This window comes from Hippocampus guttulatus, chromosome 2 (assembly GCF_054856545.1).
Source record: "Hippocampus guttulatus isolate MCC_2025c chromosome 2, RoL_Hgut_1.0, whole genome shotgun sequence".
Lineage (NCBI taxonomy): Eukaryota > Metazoa > Chordata > Actinopteri > Syngnathiformes > Syngnathidae > Hippocampus > Hippocampus guttulatus.
Genome location: NC_141262.1, coordinates 6150001 through 6171593, shown reverse-complemented (window position 1 = coordinate 6171593; position 21593 = coordinate 6150001). Strand labels below are relative to the sequence as shown.

Sequence of the window (21593 nt, the reverse complement as noted above, 5' to 3'; positions counted from 1 at the left end):
AGGCCTGCCGGACACCGAGCGCCAAGGCGGAATATGACACAAGAGCTTGCAGTTTTGTTTTTGCAGCGAGTTGGTATGTGTGCAAGGGTCAGTCACCAGGTGAGCTGGTGTGAGTCACCCACTGTAATTTGTTTGCACTTGTCCAGTTCAGTAGCGTTCTTCCTCGTCGCTCGGTATGCGGCGGGCCTAAGATGTGAGACTAACTGATGACTAGCACATGTGCAATCTACTCCTCCCTCTTCCAATATCTCACTGGAAGATGAGTATCAATACGCACCACTTATGAAGATGGCCAAAGGGGCAGTGGTCAGTGGAATGACGAGTGGCGAACCGGCAAACAGGGAGTAGATCACACCTCCAATGCTCTGGCCGACAATGGTCTTCTGAACATCTGTTCAAGATATTAAACTCAGTGGCCACACTCTACTGGACTACAACTACTGTTCAATTTATTTGATTGTGACATATGCTCAAAGTTGAGACCAATTGCATGGTCACTACAGGTATAGATTTTGAGCAAAAATGAAATGAATAAATCCATGAAGCAAGAAACATGAATTAGGCTTACTTTATTTGCTGGATCTGGCACCATGGGAATTGATTTTGACAACTGTGGTCTGGAGTGTTATTTAGTGTCGGCAACTCTGAAGTGTTTTTCAAGTCACTACCTATTTCTCCTCTTGTGCTTTCGTCGTTGAGAGAACCAAAGGCGATGGCAGGCAGCAGAATAGCGATGTAAAGGAAAATAGCCGTAGTGGTGTACTTGAGCAAAGAGCGGTCCTTCCCGATTATACCTTCATTCAGGGTAGGTTGTAAAAGAAAAAAAATGAAAACACCTTTACAGGAGTGCTTTTAAAGCACAACACTTATCAGAGCCGAAAGCAGGTTAGTTACCATCTGTGAAGTCAGAAGGGTAGAGCGGTAGGCGGCGGCGAAGGTCATCATAAACACCTTTACCGGCTTTGAAGAAATCTTTACACTACAATGGAGGAAAAAAATCTTCAGCACGGCAGGACATTCAAGGGATGTTTTGCATATTGTACGCGCACAAGTCGAAGAGCTATTGAATTCAGGAAACTGTACCTTAACCATCCAGGTGTTCAGTCATAAGTCACATAGGTTGACTCGAGTCAGACTTCAGTCACCAATTTTAGGACTTGGCAAAACCGTATGAAAAAATTCCACCAAAACTTAACAGTTTAGCTACAGTAATGTTCCAGATTAACTAACCAATAGCTAGTCAAACAGAAACAAAGCTTTGTCAGTTGTGCATTTGAGTGAAAAGATAATAAAATAACAGCCAATTCCAAAACTGGTTTTCAATCATCAAAAAGAATCAGAAAGTGCAAGTTTTATAGTTCAGCTAACTGGCATAAGTACGGCTACTGAGTGCACAAATGCTAATGTGCAAATTAAACACATGTCATGACTCAGCAAGATTGTCTGACTTGACTTATAACTCACTTCACCCAAGTGATGACTTGCCGCAACTTGATTGACCCATTTGATATTTGCCACAGTAATTTGGAAGGTGCTTGGAACTTTGGGGTTAAGACTTGACTGACTTAGCACTTGCTACGAGAACTTGTGACATACTCCATCCCACCTCTCTTATCCATTCAGAATGGCCTCACACAATGCGACCGAGATAGCTGAGATCGCATTGAATTCAATTTTGGCTACATTTGGCACATAACAAGGGCCCAGACCATTAAATGTGGTTTAAATACATTAGATATGCACCAACCATCAAATATGATCCATTAAAGATACACAGACCATTACGTTTTCATTACCTATCATATGCACAGATCAACTATTACATATGACAAATCAAAGGTACACAGGCCATTAAATATGGTACATTAAAGGTGCAGAGACCATTAAATACTGTCTAATGTTTTAACATTTTTTAGGTACAAAGAACAACACGTACAATCTAAACATGTTCCACTACAAATGCAGATATGCATGTATATTGTTGGTGCACAGAGTACTAGATTAAATACGATCTAAATTTAGTACATGAAAGATGACCTAATCATTAAACGTGGTCTAAATATGACACATGAGAACAGTGTTTCCAAATCAGGGGGTAGGTGAGCACATTGCAGGGGATATGTCTAAAGATGTAATCATCTATTTCCCAGATCAGTAGCATGTGGCACTGCCATATCAAAATCGCAACAGTAGCATGTCAACTCAAGTCATATCTCATTAAACTATGATGAACTGATAAAAACCAAGTTGGAATGCCTGTTCATTCAAAAGAGCTCTTTAAAAAAAAAAATCTGGTAAATGTCATAAGACCTAAATTCTACAGCCTCCCCCCTTCAGAATTTATTTTGTGATTTCCTCGCTTGATTTTCTGTTTTGATGCATTATTTTCAATGTTCGTAGTTTCATTGAAGGAAGCGTGAATTTACGTTTTTCGGAGGCGGTCATGAACGCCTTACAAGTCGAAAGGAAGGAGCGCAGCTCCATCTAGTAGATTCATTGTAGATTGCGCTTTATAATCCATCCATCCATCCATTTTCCGAACCGCTTGATCCTCACTAGGGTCGAGGGGGGTGCTGGAGCCTATCCCAGCTGTCTTCGGGCAGTAGGCGGGGGACACCCTGAATCGGTTGCCAGCCAATCGCAGGGCACACAGAGACAAACAACCATCCACGCTCACATTCACAACTAAGGACAATTTTAGAGAGTTCAATCAGCCTGCCACGCATGCTTTTGGAATGTGGGAGGAAACCGTAGTACCCGGAGAAAACCCACGCAGGCCTGGGGAGAACATGCAAACTCCACACAGGGAGGCCGGAGCTGGAATTGAACCCGGTACCTCTGCGCTATGAAGTCGATGTGCTAACCACTGGACTAGCGGGCAGCCCTTTATAATCCAGTGCGTCCAATATACGAAAAAAATTACAAAATAGACCATTCATTGAAGGTGCGCCTCATAATCCAGTACGCCTTTTAGTGCAGAAAATATGGTCCTTATTTTCAAGTCAACATAAAGATTTTTATGTTTCATTTGAATGAAAAAAAGACAACGCCTAAGAATTACATGTTCAAATTAAGGAAACAAAATAAAATGAATTTTCTTTTAATAATCACTTGTGTTCCATTTTGCTTTTGGAGATGCACCGACGTGTATGAGTGAGGGGGTATTCATGCGATGACAAAAAGGTTCAGGGGTACACAAGCCAAACAAGGTTGGGATATGCAAATATCGTATTTGACCAGATAGAGACCGTATGGTTAAAAAAGGGTATACATTAGAGTTGCACAGCTTCTCTATATATAAGGCCTAAACATGGTGCATTAGACTATATATAGCACATACAGTATATCAAACCGTACATATCACCATATACCATACACAAACCTTTTGGTCAAATACGGTACAATAAATGTGCAAACCATTAAATATGGTCTCGATCGGTCAGCTTTGCCAACCACTGCAAGACCTTTCTTTGTCAAAGCTTTTTAGCAAACATCCAACCATTTGCATCGCGGAACCAAAAGTGTGCCAGTGTTACAACCCAAATACAAGCTTTCTCCTGGGGGAACTGTTTGAGGTGTTTGGTACAAATGTATGCAGTGGACAAAATGAAGTGTTTGGTGTTTTGTCATTATACGGGTCTGCGCTCATTCCACTGCCAGGCGGGCTTGGCAGCCATTCCTCCAAACAATCTGAATCTCGTTACCCAGGCCTGATCAGTCGATTTTGGAATCAGGATAATCACATCATTTGGCATTTGATTTGATTGCATGTCTCACTGGAGCGCTAAAGATGAAATGTCAATAGCAAGATAAAATGTTTTATCGTTGACACCATGGGTTCACACCCCAGTGGACATAAAAACAAGGCAGTCAAGCCAGACAATTTCCTTTAACTACCTACATTGTGGTTTCCCCCCGCACATCCTTTTTTTTTTTTTTAGGATACAACATCATTTATTGAATGATGCTCTGGACCGCCAAGCTACGGCTCATGGACCCTCAGGGGGTCAAAGGATCCCAGTTTGAGGACCATTGGTTTACAGTTTAGTTACATTTTTTCATTTGTGTCATCTGCCCTGTGGTCTTTCCACTAATTACCTTGAGTTCTTTGCCTCTCCGTGGATCAAAGTCATCCACTTCATCGACAACCACCTTGTCTCTGATCGCAGAGAGTTGCTGTCGCTGCCGGATCAGCTCTTGTTTGAACTCCTCCAGGGTTTTCTTCTCCAGAAGCTTCTGTCTGAAGGAAATGTCCGAGAACATGGTGGCGAATGTTCGTCCGACTTCAATGGCTGACTTGGTACTTTTCTGTGAACGATAGAACATGGGAATGTTCCAAGGATGTTTGTTGGCTATGAAACGTACAGAATATTGTGAATACTATTTAATTTGGTAGAACTGCACCTGCGTCATTTACTCAGGGCTTTTTGCGATTTATGGTCAGTCGAGGGTTCCGTCGGTTATTACTCTATAATAAATAAGGATGATCTTATCTAATTTTACTAACACATTTACTTTGTGTGTAATCTGGGCCCGTGTAGTTGAGCACAAAGCAATTATTCAGTTGTATGATTGGCCACAAGTGGACACGGGTTAATTGTACCTTGTGCCATCCAGGGGAAGTGCATTTATTTGTTCTGCATGTCACTATACATCATTGGCATAGCTAACGGTACATTATTTGTAGTAAATAACAAATCTTTTTTGCTCCAATTAAGACCAACCGATTTCGTGAAACTGGCTAACTTACTGTGCACACATGATGATCTCTCATATACCCCTTTTCCACCCCCCAAAAAACTTGGTGCTCATTCGGCGACAGGGCCAGTGCTGTGCTTAGTTGGTGCTAAACAAGTTCTTACAAAGAACGTATTTGTTTTTCCACCGGCAAAGCACAAAGTAGGAGCTACATCATTATGTCATTGTAAAGTGCCCAAATGTCACTGCTTACGTCAACATCTACTCAAGAGCGCCTGCACTATGAATACAGTGATCCCTCGCTACTTTGCGGTTCATTTATCGCGGGTTCACATCGCGGATTTTTTCAAACATATAAAAAAAATATATATACTGTATATATACAGTATATATATATATATATATATATATATATATATATTTTTTTTTTTTACATATACATGGAGTACAGTACTGTATATGTTGCTCTATGTGACTCGCTGTTGTTTTGCAGCTTCTCACGGACCGTTTGCGGACTTTAAATATATATACTGTATATATATATATATATATATACAATGTACAGTATACAGTATATATATATTATATATATATTTTTTTACTTGTTTATGTTAATTGGACGCTACTTCGTGGATTTTCGTTTATCGCGGGTGGTGTTGGTCCCCCTTAACCGCGATAAACGAGGGATTACTGTAATAATAATAATAATTCAATAATAATGCGCTGGAAGCATCTGCTAGGCAATTTAGCATAGCATCGTTTATACTTTTTTTGTAGTTTGTAGTACATAACAGTTAGGCACATAGAAACGTTTGCTGATTGCATCTTTCTTAATCATTGTAGATGGTCACGAGGCTGGCTATGACTTGGAGATCGCATGCTGTCTGTGCGCATCCACGATCGCTCTCCGGGTGGGACAGAATTGTGCTCCGCGGAGTTTACCACTCAACAGTTTGCAAAACATCTGTGTGTCCAGGGAGTCATTCCTCTACGTCTGCGATCGTCATGATAAGCCCCGCCTCCCGCCCCCTGACGTGGTTGGTGCCACAGTCTCATCCAACAAATACTTGGGGCCATATTATTTAAGCACCAGAGCAACAGTTCGGGCCAATTTCGGTGGTGGAAAAAGAAAGAACTGGTGTTAATCTGGGCACAGGCCCGGAACTCGCACTAGCACAAGCGTGGTGGAAAAGGGCCGACAGTGGTTAGGAAACACTGATCTAGTGTACTTACGGTTCTGGGTGGAGCCAGGATGAGGATGACATAGCGCGCCTCGCAGCAGTTGACCCCCCAATTCTGCGGCCTCTCCAGCCGTGCGATGCAAACGTGGCGTCTCTGCAGGCCACTCACGCTGCATCTGAACAATAGACAGTATGTGAACATTTTTGATACCTATTAAATCAGACACTGAGAACAGCAGGTATTTTTTTGGGATTTTTTTTTAAGTACAGCCATAAAGTCCATGTCTTTTACTTCAATGTTAGTTATATTGTAAACAGTTGTTGCAACCCAAATGCAATCCACTAACAGTAAATACAGCTTAGCTATGATATATTACAGATGCACATTGCACAGTTCAATGTGGTGACTCAGGCTGCATCTGAACAATAGACAGTATGTGAACACTTTTGATACCTATTAAATCAGACACTGTGAGAACAGCAGGGGTTTTTTTTGTTTTTTTTTTAAGTACAGCCATAAAGTCCATGTCTTTTACTTAAATGTTAGTTATATTGTAAACAGTTGTTGCTACCCAAATGCAATCCACTAACAGTAAATACTGCTTAGCTATGATATATTACAGATGCACATTGCACAGTTCAATGTGGTGTAATTTAGTTGCACAGAATTTAAAACGTGATCTTGAAACACATGCACAGACTGTTGGAATAGCTCAAACAGATGTTAACGCTGATCTTGTCATGTTCTTGTGTCCCCAGCAGGTGTCAGACTGGAGCCAATCCTCCAGCGTGCACACCTGCTGCCAATGTTGTCATCGTGGAGCCATGTATTTCAGGACTGACAAACTGTCAGCACTTTGTCGGATTATTGTTGACCTTGCTGCTGCTATTGCTCAAATTCGCATTTTCTAGAACTCTCGCTCTTGCTCTCAAAGTTCTCGTTCTTGTGGGTTAGTGTTTTTCGTAAGTATAGCCTTAGTTTTCATTCTTCGATCTTGCTTTTGTTTTGTCGAGTGAATTGGACTCTTGACATTTCGTTTGGCATTCTCGGATTACTTCTTTCCTTGCCTTTGCAAATACTTTTTTTTTTTTTAATGTATTGTTTCCTTGGTTTACATTTGACCAGCGATTTCTGTTTCTACTTTGTCGGTGTGTTTTTAGTGAATACATTATTTTTTTTGTTACGGAGTTTTGTCTGGTGTCTACGATTCTGGGATCCTAAAAACATTAATCGGTTCATTTCCAACCTGACAGATCTACGAACAGGGTGCACCCTGGATTATATTTGGTAAATGGGCAAAATTACCATGTAAATTTTGTGCATTCTGGAACAATGTGCTGAATGGCTGAATTGTGTCTTTAAATACAATGTTTGGAAAGCAAGTGCATTCTTGCAACATTGATGATGCATAGGTATGATGAGAGGTGACGGTGAGCTTGTGCAGTGCTATCAACAAAAAATTGTGTGATATGCACTTTGGAGCTTCTAAATGATCTAAGGCCAGTTTGGAGCCACTCACAAGAAGGAGTCATGCAATATCACCTCTGATTAAACCTCTTTCATCTCTATATTTGCTTGCATTTTGGTCATTTTAGTGCATGATGAGAAATGGGTGCTGGCCTCTCCCAGAGCAGTTTTTCAAGTGTGCTGTTTTAAAGCTGGTATTACACAGGATGGGTCAACACGTCCAACTGGCATGCACTCGGGCAACATAAATCAAACTAAATGTGTATTTTATGTGGTTGGTGGCTTCCCCCAAATTGTGAGTGATAGATTTCTGTAACTTGATGGTATCTTTGTTTGTTTTCCACTTGTAATTTCATCACAAGTTGTCATGTGTTCTCCCACATGTGCTGTGGTGAAAACTATCAGTACTACCAAAAGTGCGAGATCCTCTTTTAAATGCTTTGATCTCCACCGCTTTTGCATGTTGCCAACACAGCGCACAATCTGTTAACGTGAGTGAATGTGCACTTTAGCACCCACGATTTAAAATCTGGCCCATTAACTTTGTTACTAAATAATCATTTCAAAGCGCACATTGAAAAGAAAGCAAAGCGGCAACCTCTGCTGAAACTTGTGAGGTAGAGAGCTACTAGTCAATTACCAGGACATGAACTCACAGAATACAAAGCCATGATTGCTGGTAATGAATGCCTGTTGATGTCACGGTCACACCCTGAATGGTTTCTGACAGCAGGTGAACTGTTGGCGTACAAAAAAAACAAGTTGGAATGATTCAATTCCAAATCACTTGTCTCGTTTCATGCTTTGCTTTCTTACCATCCATCTCCTTCCCTCCTGCATCTGTGAACAGTGAGTCCAGGACCTGGTTCACGTCACAGCCTGTGCAGCCATCCTGCACCATGCTGCTCAACATCCGCCTCAGGACGCCGTCCAAAGTGGTTGCTCCCTCATCCAGGAGGATGCTTGCCTGGGCCAGGAAAGTGTCCACATCTCTGTGGGCGCGCACCTCCTCGCAAAAGTCCATTGGCTTCACATACTACAAAGCAGAAGTGGGTAAGAGCCAATTGATTTGACTCAAAGACAGACTTAAGCAGAGATGGCAAATCCAGATCGACTCAATCAGCAGGTAAGAAGAAGAAACTGTAGTTACAGACAAAATGTGACGGTTTTTACTTTCTGGACCTGGAGTTGACACCTATGGATTCGAGTCACCGAGTTGAGGACTTGCTTTGCTAAATCTTATTAAATACTCAACTTGGTATTCATGAAACTTCATTTAGACTTTGGCCACCTCTTGCCTATTTAGATTTGGAAATCTGCATTTTCAAGATAGTATTCCATTTGTTTTGTTTTTGAAAGAAAAGTTCTATTTTGTGATGTGTGCACAAACCAGGCAACCCACCAGTATTCTATGATTCAGAGTGCAGAGGCCACCTCGTGAAAGCAAGAATCAGGGAAGCGGCTCCGAGGATTATTAAATTTGTATTCAATGATGACGGGTTTGATAAATTCGGGGGGGGGGGGGGGGGATAGCAACATGCAAGGTTTGCAACTCAAAGAAAGATACAATGACTACGGCATGTTCATGCGGAGATCCCAGAAAATTCCCTCATGGAGTGCATGAAAGTGTGGCATAGAAGGCACGGAAAGTGCATTAGATTCCAGGGGACAAAACTTGTCGATTTGAAATACATCTTTTATGGCACACCGCATACGTATAAGGTTAATTTCCATATACTAGCTAGAGCTTAATGTTGGCTTTTTCCAAGATGATTCGGAAGAAATAGGTTGGATAAAAAGCCGATAGTTACCTTTCTTGTTGTGTTTAAAAGGCCAAACCCTGGAACTTCTTCATCTGTGAGTAAAAACGTTACAACACAAAAACAACACATTTCTTATCAAGTTGCCCATTTGGTGACTGTAAATAAACATGCATTAAGTGAGCCTTTTTCAAAAAAATTAAAGGAATGGCAGACTGAAGGAAGATATAGAAATATGATGCATTAGAGACCATTAAATTTGTTTCAAATATGATACATAAGTCACCATTAAATGTGGCATAAATCAAGTAGATCCGACAATCATAGTTCGTTAAATTTCATCTGAACAACCTGACCCTCCCATGTCAAATAAGTTACATTTCCGGGTTTGTCGTGACTGCTCCCTTTTTGTGGTATCATCACTAAAAAGGCAGACAAAAAAGCAAAATACAGTTGAATCCTTGAGATGCTATCTGATCTGAAGTCTCATAGGATTTGCTCATCCCACATCAGTACTTTTGAGACATAAATGATTTGGACATTGGAGCTTCTTGTGAGCTAGTTTAATAATAATCATTAGTGTTGTTTGTCATCTTTTGATACACTCATTCTACACACCCGACATGCTGAGTTGGCTCTCGTTGTCAGGAATTCCTGGACATGGCCCCGAGAGTCTGTAGTCTCGTCAGAAAAAAAGTATCCACAATGGAATTCCTACTCCCCGGTTCTTATAATATTTATTGGTGATGATGTATCCAAATGAAATTCCAATACACAAAATTTTGAATATTAAATACAACAGACACAAAGCACAAAAATTATGGTCCAGTAGAAGCAGCAGTGCTGGGTCGCCCTCTGTCTCCCGTGGGATCAGGAAGTCATGCCACCCCCTCTCAGGAGATAAGGGTTTTAAATCAGTGTCAGCTCCTCCTTCTGGGGAAGAGCACCCTATTCCAAGACATACGTATCCCGATGTGATGACATTATCATTTAGTGTCATCAGTGTTATCGAAGCAGCTAGTGCGTGTGGGTGTATGTCCTAATGTGTAGTGAAAGGTGCAGCATACAACTTCCAATTAGAGCATAATCAGAGTCACAGATATTTCATATATACATATACAGTATATATACAGTATATATATATTTAAAAAAGGTTGAATTCCGTTAAAATTCATTTAAATTAATGCCAATAAAAACGCACTAAACTGACAGCTCTAATATATATATATATATATATTTATTTATATTAGTCCAAAAAGCATAATCAGAGTCACAGATATTTCATATATACATATACAGTATATATACTGTGTATATATATACAATGAAACTTTCGTAATATATATATATATATATATATATTAGAGCTGTCAGTTTAGTGCGTTTTTATTGGCATTAATTTAAATGAATTTTAACGGGATTCAATTTTTTCTCGCGAGATTAACGCGGCACACGTCACAAGCGGATGTTACGTTGCTCTATAAATACACCAGAAACAAAACAACAAGCGCGCTGCAGAAGTCCACGCCCATGTCTGTTTTGCCAGCCACGGCAGCGCGAGACACCGAAAACAGATACTTTTATGGAAACGGAATTTATGAATGGAAAGTTTACTTTTAAAAAGTTGCCAGATTGCTCCACTGACAAGACCAAAGTTACCTGTATCATACAGGTATACGATGTATGCCACTGACGCGATTGTTACTTGTTTGGAACAATTTTCTGTGTAAGATTACAGTGTTCCGTGTCCATATAAATAGAGCGGGTGGAGCTTCTCTGTGTTCGTCTGACAGTGACGGTGAAGTTCAGCGGTGCAGTGGTAGCGACTTAGCGAAAATAAAACGTCTCCAGTGTTGTCATCGAACCAAGTGTAGTCATCCGAAATGATGAATCAACATAGCCTGACTGCTGTGTTCAAAGCAAACTTGAGAAAAACGAAGTATGCAACCATGGCTTAAATCCACTATAGGCTGAGTACTAGTTTACCTTAGATGTGCACTTTATAATGTTATATTGGTCTGTTTTGATTCCATAAAAAGAGCTGTTAAAGCAGCTGTTGTGTGACAAAATATTTTTTTCACAGTAATATTGTGTGAGAGATTATGTGTGAATAACTGCTCCAAGTGAAAAATGTTCATGTAAAATTGAAAATCGAAATTGTTATTTCAGTAAATATTTGCATTTTGCACATAGAAAACTGATTAATGATTCCATGTTGATGAGAGCATTAAAATGGGGAAAAATAGGACAAAAAATATAAAAGGAAATTCATATATAAATTTAATACATTAGACGCTTCGCATTAAAAGGCGCAATCTACAATGCCTCCACTAGATGGTGCTACGCTCCTTCCATTCAACTCGAGAGGCGTTCATGACCGCCTCTGAAAAATGTAAATTAACTATTACTGTAGTTAAATGAAACAACAAAATTTGACAATAATGCATCAAAACAGAAAATCAAGCGAGGAAATCACAAAATAAATTCTATATCCCCCTACAGAATTTATTTTGTGATTTCCTCGCTTGATTTTCTTTGTGGTTTCATTGAAGTAAGAATTAATTTACGTTTTTCAGAGGCGGTGATGAACGCCTCTCGAGTGGAACAGAAGAATTAATTAAAGTCTGCGTTTAAAAAAATAATAAAACCACAACCACAGCTCTCCTTTTTTCAACAAATACAGGTGCGTCTTTGTCCGTCTCCTTCCCTTATTTTCTTCCGGTCAACTCGAGAGGCGTTCATGACCACCTCCGAAAAACGCATTGGCATTTCCTTAATCGTAGCTCCAACAGTACGATCAGATAAGATAAGATAAGAAAACCTTTAATAGTCTCACAATGGAGAAACTCCCACTTCACAGCAGCAAAGTTATGAGAGGAAGAAGTAGAAAGAACAAAATAAATAGGAGCTGCTGGAAAGGCAGCCACTCTTGCGGCGCCATCTTGAAGTCAAAATAACACAACAAGATGTCAGTCGTAGTTATTTATTCCTTTGTTGTGTATTCACAAATGATGAAATCACAATATAAATTCTGTAGGGGGGGGGCTATATAATTTATTTCGTGATATCCTCGCCTGCTTTTCAGTTTTGATGTATTATTTTAAATTTTTGTAGTTTCATTGAAGTAATCGTTAGTTTACGTTTTTCGTTGGCGGTCTTGTACGCCTCTCGAGTCGAACGGCACGGAGACAGACAAAGACGTACCTGTACTTGTTGAGACTGTTTTAAAAAATTAACACCATAGATCTCCTTTTTTCGGAGCTGCAACACAAACTTATTTAATAAATCAGCGACACAGTTCACTTAACCAACAGCAAGTTATAACATTGGAAGCATGTCTCCATCTTGGAGTCGACACGTAATGACCATACAAAAGACGTACCGGATTTTAAGGCGCCCGGTGAGCTTTTAAGAAAATGAAAGACTTTTTGGTGCGCCCTATAGTGCGGAAAATACGATATATATATATATATATATATATATATATATAAGGAGGGCAGCCCGGTGATACAGTGGTTAGCGCGTCTACGTCACAATTCCAGGAGCTGGTTCAATTCCATGTGTGGAATTTGCATGTTCTCCCCGGGTCTGCGTGGGTTTTCTCCGGGTACCCCGGTTTCCTCCCACTTTTGAAAAACATGCATGGCTGAACACTAAATTGTCCCCAGGTGTGTGTGTGGATGGTTGTTCATCTGTGTGTGCCCTGCGATTGGCTGGCAACCGGTTCAGGGTGGATATATATTTAAGGGCAATACATTTTAAAGAAGCCAATAAAAAAGCAAACTATAGGTGGAGTTTAATCCTTAAGATGTTCTCTGTACTGAAGTCTCACGGGATTTGCTGATGTCACATGTGATTATTTGTTTTTAGCCTTGAGACATTCTAGTAAATAATTACGATTTTGGAACTTCCACTGTGATAACCTATGAAATCATCAGGAGTGCTATTTGTCCTATTATGACACACCCATACTACACACCTGACATGCTGAGTTGGCTCTTGTCATGGATGGGGCCCTTTTTCTCTTCTTTTTCTCCATCGCGCAGCTCTGTGGATGCACCAGTTTGGTACTTTTAAATTAATATAGCATAAAAATAACTGATGTACACAAAGCAATCCATATAGGTTTCATTCGTTGGCCCTCTGTAAGATGAACAGGTTCTTTATTGAGCTGCAGGTGTTATATTAGCCACATTAAGGCTGCCTACAGTTAGCCAGGCTTTGTTTTGCACCCTTGCATCAGGTCATAAGTACAGAGAGAGGGGTGAGAGAGGTCCAATAAAATAAAGAATTTATAAAAATGCCTTTAAACAATACAACAAATTGCACCTCTCTCGTAAATTCCTTTATTGTACAGATGGAAGCTTATTTTATGAGAAGAAACACAGTGAATCGGGAAATTAAGCAAAAAGCCCTCATGAGTAATGAGTGCTCCCCTTAGAAATTATCCGCCTCATTATTTGGTCATTAATTAAGACGCTCAACAATCCAGCAAGGGGACCAACCAAAGCCTTTTAAGCATCCATTCGAGAGACTCGCTATCCATCTTAAGATCTATTTACGAGTACGCTCTATGTGCTTACTAATACGAAGCACAGTAGACCAACTTCCTACATGTAACTTTTTTTTTTTTTTTTTTTACGAATGCCACTTTTGGCCGACTAGTAGGCAAAAGAGGGTGAATTTTTTTCAGCAATCCTGCGGGTCACCGCGGGATTCCCATGGGACGGGAGTCAACTTTGCCTTTAATCAAAGGATTGGGAATTGGATAAAAAGTTCACGGGAGCAGATGGGAGGAGGATTATCCAGTAGCAAAAAAAAAAAAAACTTGGACAGTTATGCAGCCATTTTTTGTGAAGCTGACACCTCCAAAATGGGAGCGCGACAGGAAGGGACCAGGACAAGCGAGGGATGGGACAGGATACCCGTATTGTTTTGTGTTTTTTGTTATTGTAAAGTGTCCTTGGGTGTCTTGAAAGGCGCTTATAAATAAAATCTATTATTATATTATTATTATCTTTTTGTTTTTACTACTGTCCAGGACTGGGGTGGGACAGGGTTTTTTTGGGGGGGGGGGGGGGGGGTGAGATGGGACATAGGTGAATATCCACTCCCTTTAGAATGCTATTAAACCCTATACGCACTAGTAACACTACTAGAGCCAACTAGGCATGTATCATGTACTAGTAACCTCCTAGCACCAAATGTTAACTCGTAGTTTTCCCTCACTAATAATATTTAATCGTCCTACTAGTATGCAAAATTTGTCCTACTTGTATTCATACTAGTGTATGCACCTTAATGCAGACATTATGGCTGTGTAATAATAAATCCATCCAGAATGATTATTGTCCATGCAAACATTTGTAAGGCAGACCCTGAAAGGAAAATGACAGCATTGCATTCAAAAAAATCAGCACAAATACAGTATATAGAACAATACAAACCCATTTCCCGGAACACATATCCATTCTTGGAGCTCCCGGTTGGTGGGGCCTCTGCGGAACACAAAACATAACCATATGTAATTATTTTTCATTCAAATATGCTCAATTACTCATTTAAAACTTTTTTTTTTTGGTGACAAAACAAACACTTGCACATACATATACTATTAAGTTAATACTTTACATAAAATTTTACCTAATAGTGTAGTTAAGTTTCATCCCTCCATTTCCTATACGTACTGTACCACTTTTTGGCACTTTAGTTCAATAGTTCGTAGTTTTTGCTTTCGAGGTCGCTGTTATCTCTGTTTACATAGTGCCGGACACCACATTGACGTAGACCTGCTCAAAATTTCTTTGCGAGTCGGAATGTAGTAGTCAGTTGTTAACCAAACCTACAGTACTGTATACTAACACATTCGTGAAATCATAATTAGAGAAAATATATATTTGGCATGTATAGACATTGTATACACCCCTTCGCATTCACATTGACACCAAGAGTCTTTGGTGTCCATGCCATGTATGTTTTCTATGAAGTAATGCCAGCTTTTTTTTTTCTCTCTCAAATTGGGAGAGCCGGTGCCAGCCATTTCTGACCATTTTGACTCATTTTTGAAGGCCTATAGAAAAAAAATATGTTGACATATGCTTTTTGGACAGTGTCTCTGTTGTTAAATTCCCACCACACTAACATAGTGCGAAGAGTTTTTTTTTTCCAGACAGTGGAGGTAACCAATCATGTGGTGAGAACTCAAAACACATACTCCACTCTCACTTACAATGAAAACCGTAGAGCAGCTGTGCCCAGTGTTTTTAATAGCAGTCGTTGTGTATCTGTAAAGATGAGCTGTTCGGCTCTGAACCCTCCTAAGCAAGATTCTGTCTTGTAGCAGATTGGCACAGAACATTCCCAAGGCCTCCTTTTCCCCTCATGGGAGATGCTCGGGAGCCTCACAGCTCTGGCAGGACATTTTTACCATGCAGGTTGGCTGCAAGACGTTTACTGTGTCGTGACGCCAAAGGAAAGGGTCCCGTTTAGCACAGCCATTCATAACGGTAGCATTGAGGGCCTATTGAGCTATAATATGTGACATGAAAAAGCAAAATGCACTACTTGGGTCTTAATATAGTATTCCTTAATTCAGTGATTCCCAACCTTTAGTGAGTCAAGGCACATATTTTAAGTTTGAACATTTGCACGGCACACCACCAAACAGAATTGTCACAAAAAGAAAATAGGTACAGTATGTCAATTTCATGCTTTTTTTCCCCATCTAATAGAAGATGATTTATTTGTTCTTTCTGTCACTATAAGTTGACGGCATAGATAGAGGGACAAAGATACATTCATTGTTATTAATAAATAATTTTGTCACCAATCAAGTGACATTTGATAATTTCCCACTGCACACCAATGGAGCTCTCACGGCACACTAATGTGCCTCGGCACTCTGGTTGGAAATCACTGTCTTCAGAAGTGGTAAAAATATACCATGCCTCGAATAACTGCCTGACCATGCCTCAAATAGATACCATCCTTTTTTCCCCCTGAGGAGAGGGGTGACACTCGTTGGATGGAAGTACTTTTACTATGCCGTCTTTTCCGCAGACAGGTTGCAAATCTGTCATTTAACAGCACTTTTCCTGGAATTGCACAATATGGGGTGCCTTCATCTTGCTAAATTTGGTCCGTTAATACAGAAGAGCACAAAAATAGGTGTCCTAATCACTCCACACGTTGCCTACACAGCAGACACAGCATCTGTAAAGATATCCTCTATCGTTCCTGTCCAATTAAAATACGTACAGTAAACCTGCGTGGCTCATAGGGGATAAGGACCGAGCCATAACACGAATAGCAAAAACAGAGTAATTGCCTAAAGTCATAGGCTATCATAACAAAACACTTAAATATTATTTCAGACTCAACCTATATAATCACCCTAAAAAAAGAAATGGTTTATTAATAATTCGATTTTTTTTAAATGCACCGGAAGAATGCAAGTACTGTACTGTATGTCACCCTTGCAATGAGTAACATGCCAATTGTCAAACAATACCTTTTAGTAGTCACTCAGCAGAGCAAAAATACACTTGTTTAATATGGCAGTATCTTGGGGCATCTTCGGGCGAAAGAGAATGTGCACAAAAATGTGAGTGAAAGTCTCAAATAGCTTCCACAGAGAGGAAATGCAAATAGGTGGATTTGTGAATCGAAATCCACAAACAAGTGCGCGACCACTCTAACTCCATCCATCCATCCATTTTCTAATCCACTTTATCCTCACAAGGGTCGCGGGCCACACTGGAGCCGACCCCAGCCATCTGCGGGCAGTAGGCGGGGTACACCCTGAACCGGTTGCCAGCCAATCGCAGGGCTAGCATAGACGAACAACCGTTCACGCTTATAATCACACCTAGCAACAATTTAGAGCGTTCCGTTAACCTGCCATGCATGTTTTTGGAATGTGGGAGGAAACTGGAGCAACCAAAGAAAAGCCACGCAGCCACAGGGAGAACTTGCAACTTCAACACAGGAAGGCCAGAGTCAGACTCGAACCCTGCACCTCTGCACTGTGAGGCCGGCGTGCTAACCAGTCGACCACTGCACCGCTCCACTCTAACTCCATTTAAAACAGTATTTAATTTTTAAAAAATATGCATGCACGCACACACACACACACACACGAATGACTTTCCACTTCCTACACTTGGTGCTAACGGCAAATAAATACCCCTGGGTGCTATTTGAACAAATGTGGCAACTACTGTATATCTTACAAAAGGTAACATGTGGCAACATACTGTTGATAAGATCATTCACAAGATAACAGCATTAAAAACTTTGCATAGTTGGAGCATGCAAGCATTAAAGAATCATTGTTTTTCACTGAGCTAACCCTCAGACACGAAAACAAATGTCTGGATACACTGAGCTGCCTCGAACCATGGAGAGTGTTGTATTCATCTTCGCTACCCACTATCACTGAGAAGAGGATGTCCTTCAGCAATCGGAAACAAACAGAAAAAAGAACTCTTGTAGTGTCTTCGAAAAGAAATTGTACAAGTTTTGTCTTTTGAATATGAAGCTGCTGTCACTCATCAGATTTGATCAAGGTCACGTCACGTGCAGTTGGATCTCAGTCGCCCTGGTTGCTGTGTGAACTGCGTTTGCTCTTCAAGTCGCAGTGTACACGTTCGGCCGTGAAATAAAGCGAATAGCAGGAAGGAACGCCTCACAGCTCCATCCGCTTCAACATCTCAACGTCTTGCAATTGAAAACCACCTGATGTTTGCTCATCCGGCACAGTGGACGGAGCCAGTGGACCAACAAAAATCGAAGCCATAAATGCTATCAGAAAACATTAGTGGACAACAGTCTTTTGAAATCAAATACTAACAGTCACTTATGAAATGATACCATGAAAACGGGGATGCAGTACATCATATCAATTAAAACCTGGTGTGCCAGCTCTAAAACACGAGACATTTTTCTTCTTCCTAATCTTCTTAATCTGTGACCTATGATCGAGATTTAACCGGTATGCGGCGCCAAGAAAATCTCAATGAAAAATCTCATTTGACGATATAAATGGAGTTGCTGTGTTGCTGCCTCACGTCAACCCTTTTTATTGCCTGGTGATAAATGTTGACTTTGGTTGCTTTTTGACAACACAGGCATGCTGCACATCACTTATTCTCATAGGAAGGGGGGAATAAAACTATAGCAAAAGTCATTTTGTCATAAATCCATCAACACACATAGCAGAGGTCTCTACTCCACGTGCACCGTGGGAAACTTTCCAACCACACACACACACGCACTACATCAAAAATCAAAAACAAACTTACCGGCTGGCACAAAATGGAGGACTTTTTTGACCTCCATGTTCTCCAGGGGTTCAGGTGAGATGCTCTCAAGAGATCAACCCATAATTTTCATGTTTACTTTGCCATGCACACACTCTCTCTCTCTCTCTCTCTCTCTCCCTTTCTTTCTCTCTCCTCTGTCGATATCTTGCACACACACACACACACACAGAGGACACACGCACACGTGGAGGTTCTAAGACCTCCTCCGGCAGCACGTGCATTTGAAAGAGGAAGTGGTTAAGTGACGTGTTTGGGTGGAGTGCTGGGTACCTCTGCCTCTTCCTATGAGCTGGCTCATGTTACTAACTATTACTACTACTACTCCGGACATAACATTAGGAGCACTTGCACAATATCTCAGCTCAGAGTTCTGCCTTTAAAAACATAATAATGATTGGTTTTGATTTACAAGAACAGGAAGGTATTCATCTTTTTTGTGGTTATAGTTTGCATTGCTGTGTATCATACTGAGACCCGTTGCTTATATTTTGCTTTCTCTCAGTGTAAAGTTGTTCCACGCCACTACAAAAATAAATACTGTTGAACTTATTGTTTGGATGTGTCAATCAAAGCTGAGCATCATTATCATTGTAGTATGCGAATTGTTGATATGGTAAACACCCACGTTATTGTGGAGTCAGCGTTTGCCAATTCACCTCTTCCCAAATTTTGCTGGGAGTGTACCCTCCGTTTTCCGCTGAAACACCTCATCTTTTTACCGTAGTTGTATATGCAGCCCTGTCCAATGCAAGAATATGGCATTGGTGCTCTCTGGTGGTAGCTTAGTGCCAAGCACATACGGTGAACTGAGGAGAGAAACTTGGCTGAGTTGTTAAATTTGTCTAATAGGTTGCTTTTTTGCCATTGTGTGGCAACTACAGTTTGGCAATTGGTGGCCGTCAATTACTCGGAGACTTTGGCTATTTGTGGCAAAGTTCACCCCCTAATCCCCATGAAAAAGCTTGCAGTCAGTGCTCTGCTCTTTGTGGTAGAATCATTATGCAAGATACGCATATCCATTTTGAACACCTTAACATAATTTTTAAGTGTGGGAGACGCCGCACGTGACAAGGAGAAAATCTGCACTATTGCTGCTCTTACAATGTGTGATGGAGAGTGACACAAACCACCTACACACACAGTTATGTTATCTATACTGAAGGCTTTTCTTGCCCATTTTGGGGGTTACCCCCGCTAAATTGAGAAATTATTATTTTCTTACTGTAAGTACTTCTTAAACAAGCTAGAATACCATACAACCTTGCTGTTGTTCCTACCACAAAAAAATGACAGGCAAGGCTGCCGATTGCTAGGACCTCAAGTTTATGGGATATGAGAGGGATGACTGACATTGTCCGAAATCATGGAGACTAACATTGCTTTAACACTCGAACGAAGTAGTTCCCAACCACCAGTCCACGCCAGGCACTAGGTCAAACAGGGACTGATGCCCCCCCCCCAATTTTTATTTGGGGGGGGGGCATCAGCCCCCGCACACCTCCATACCCACTCGATTACCTTCCAAAGAGCAATACAAATTGGGCTGGGTGAGTGTATGATTGAGAATCTTGATATTACGTGACCAGCTTTCAAACTGTGTCCCTATTTTCGCCATGTGCACAACTGCAGCAAATCAGAGTTCAGCTTTTACGTCTAGCCTTGGTTGAATTAAACAGAATCTGCTCATAAATGTAAGAAGAAACAGTAAACTGAAAGTAATAGTAACGATGACCAAACATGCAGCTAAACGCGCAGCTGATGAGCAGCAATAACTTGGCCTAAACCTCCGAAGTTGAAGCTATTTTGACAAGACAAGTTTCTCGCTATCACTTGAGTGGCAGGATCTCCAGAGGGACGCGGAAATAGCCGTTGAGCAAGGTACAGTATGTCATCAAAAAAGGCAACACAATAAGCATGTTGAATCATTTGAACAAGTAGAGCCCAAGTGATGAAGTGGATAGCATGAAAATGTGAGCAGTGTTTGCACAGCCTGCCCACGTAAAACATGAGCCATTTAGCCAATAATAGCAGGCAGCCATCGGACAAAAGCACCAATTAATCGTGTCATATTTTGATCATGCACATTTGCAAGTCACAATGATGCTAACGCTGTACCTAGGATCATAAATTAAACAATATTATGTGTACATTTTAAGGCGTATTCAATATTTCCCAGGAGTCCGTTTTCAGTAGTTTGCTGCGTTATTTTTTAAGTTAATGTAAAAAATGTACATTAAAAAATGTTGAATTACTTTCTAATTATTTTTGTTGTTAGGACTGTACTCTACCAATGCTTTAGGAAGAAAGGGAAAATGTGGCCGGAAAAGGTGCAAAAGTGCGAAATGACCGCAACCTTAAGAGGATTGTCAAAATATGGCGATTCAGAAATCTGGGGAGCTTGATAAGGAGTAGATTGGTGTCAATGCGTCAAGAGCCAGCAAAGTCAGCTAACTTGAACCCCATTAAAAATATATGGGGTATTGTCAAGAGGAAGGTGAGGGAACAGAAACTCTGCAGGCCAATATCAAAGCATCTTGGGCAGCAATAACACTTGAACTGTGCCAAAGGTCGATTGCCGCCATGCCACGTTTCCTTGATGCTGTCATTAATGCCGAAGATTTTTGGTTTGTTTTTTGTCTTAGCATAATCATCAAATTGAAACAAATAAAGGCTTCACATATTTCACTTTTTGTGTGGTGAGCTAACATACAAAAACATAACTTACAATAACATAATGTAACAGCAAATAATTTCAATTTTCGAAGAGAAAAATGAACTAAATGTAATTTCACTCGAGATTCTTTTTTCAGACGGCATCAGTATTTGTACCGTCCTACTTTGCAGCATAAAAGCCTCTAGATGGCAGCACAGCTCATGAAAACCAAATCAGGACCATGTTACATGAACAGAATGTAATTACTGTACGTGGGTGGTAATAGTTGAGATTACTGTACAGTTTCTAAATATTTTGTGATATTTCAAATAAAGTAGTATCCCTGTTCTGATTTATGTAAATGGTAATTTTCTGGATTTCCTTTTTTTTTTAAGCGTTGGTTGAGGGACATTTTCAACAGAACAAGTCTTGAATTTATTTCTATTTATGATCTTGTACTAAACAGTGGTGCATCATTTCCCTTTGTTTTATTTAATTCTGCCTGCTTAT

At 40.4% G+C, this 21593-nt stretch overlaps 1 protein-coding gene across 1 annotated transcript in view; it reads right to left on the bottom strand.

The window, feature by feature from the left end:
* The window catches only part of LOC147208320 (solute carrier family 4 member 11-like), a 39244-nt gene that overhangs the window by 12451 nt on the left and 5200 nt on the right, over positions 1 to 21593 (bottom strand). The window contains exons 2-11 of the mRNA XM_086133034.1: positions 14555 to 14605; positions 13087 to 13155; positions 9159 to 9202; positions 8164 to 8383; positions 8004 to 8085; positions 5932 to 6055; positions 4099 to 4308; positions 895 to 979; positions 669 to 794; positions 278 to 391 (exon numbers count right to left, since the gene is read on the bottom strand). Coding sequence (XP_085989160.1) covers positions 278 to 391; positions 669 to 794; positions 895 to 979; positions 4099 to 4308; positions 5932 to 6055; positions 8004 to 8085; positions 8164 to 8383; positions 9159 to 9202; positions 13087 to 13155; positions 14555 to 14605 — 1125 coding nt within the window. The remainder of the gene's footprint in view (positions 1 to 277; positions 392 to 668; positions 795 to 894; positions 980 to 4098; positions 4309 to 5931; positions 6056 to 8003; positions 8086 to 8163; positions 8384 to 9158; positions 9203 to 13086; positions 13156 to 14554; positions 14606 to 21593) is intronic.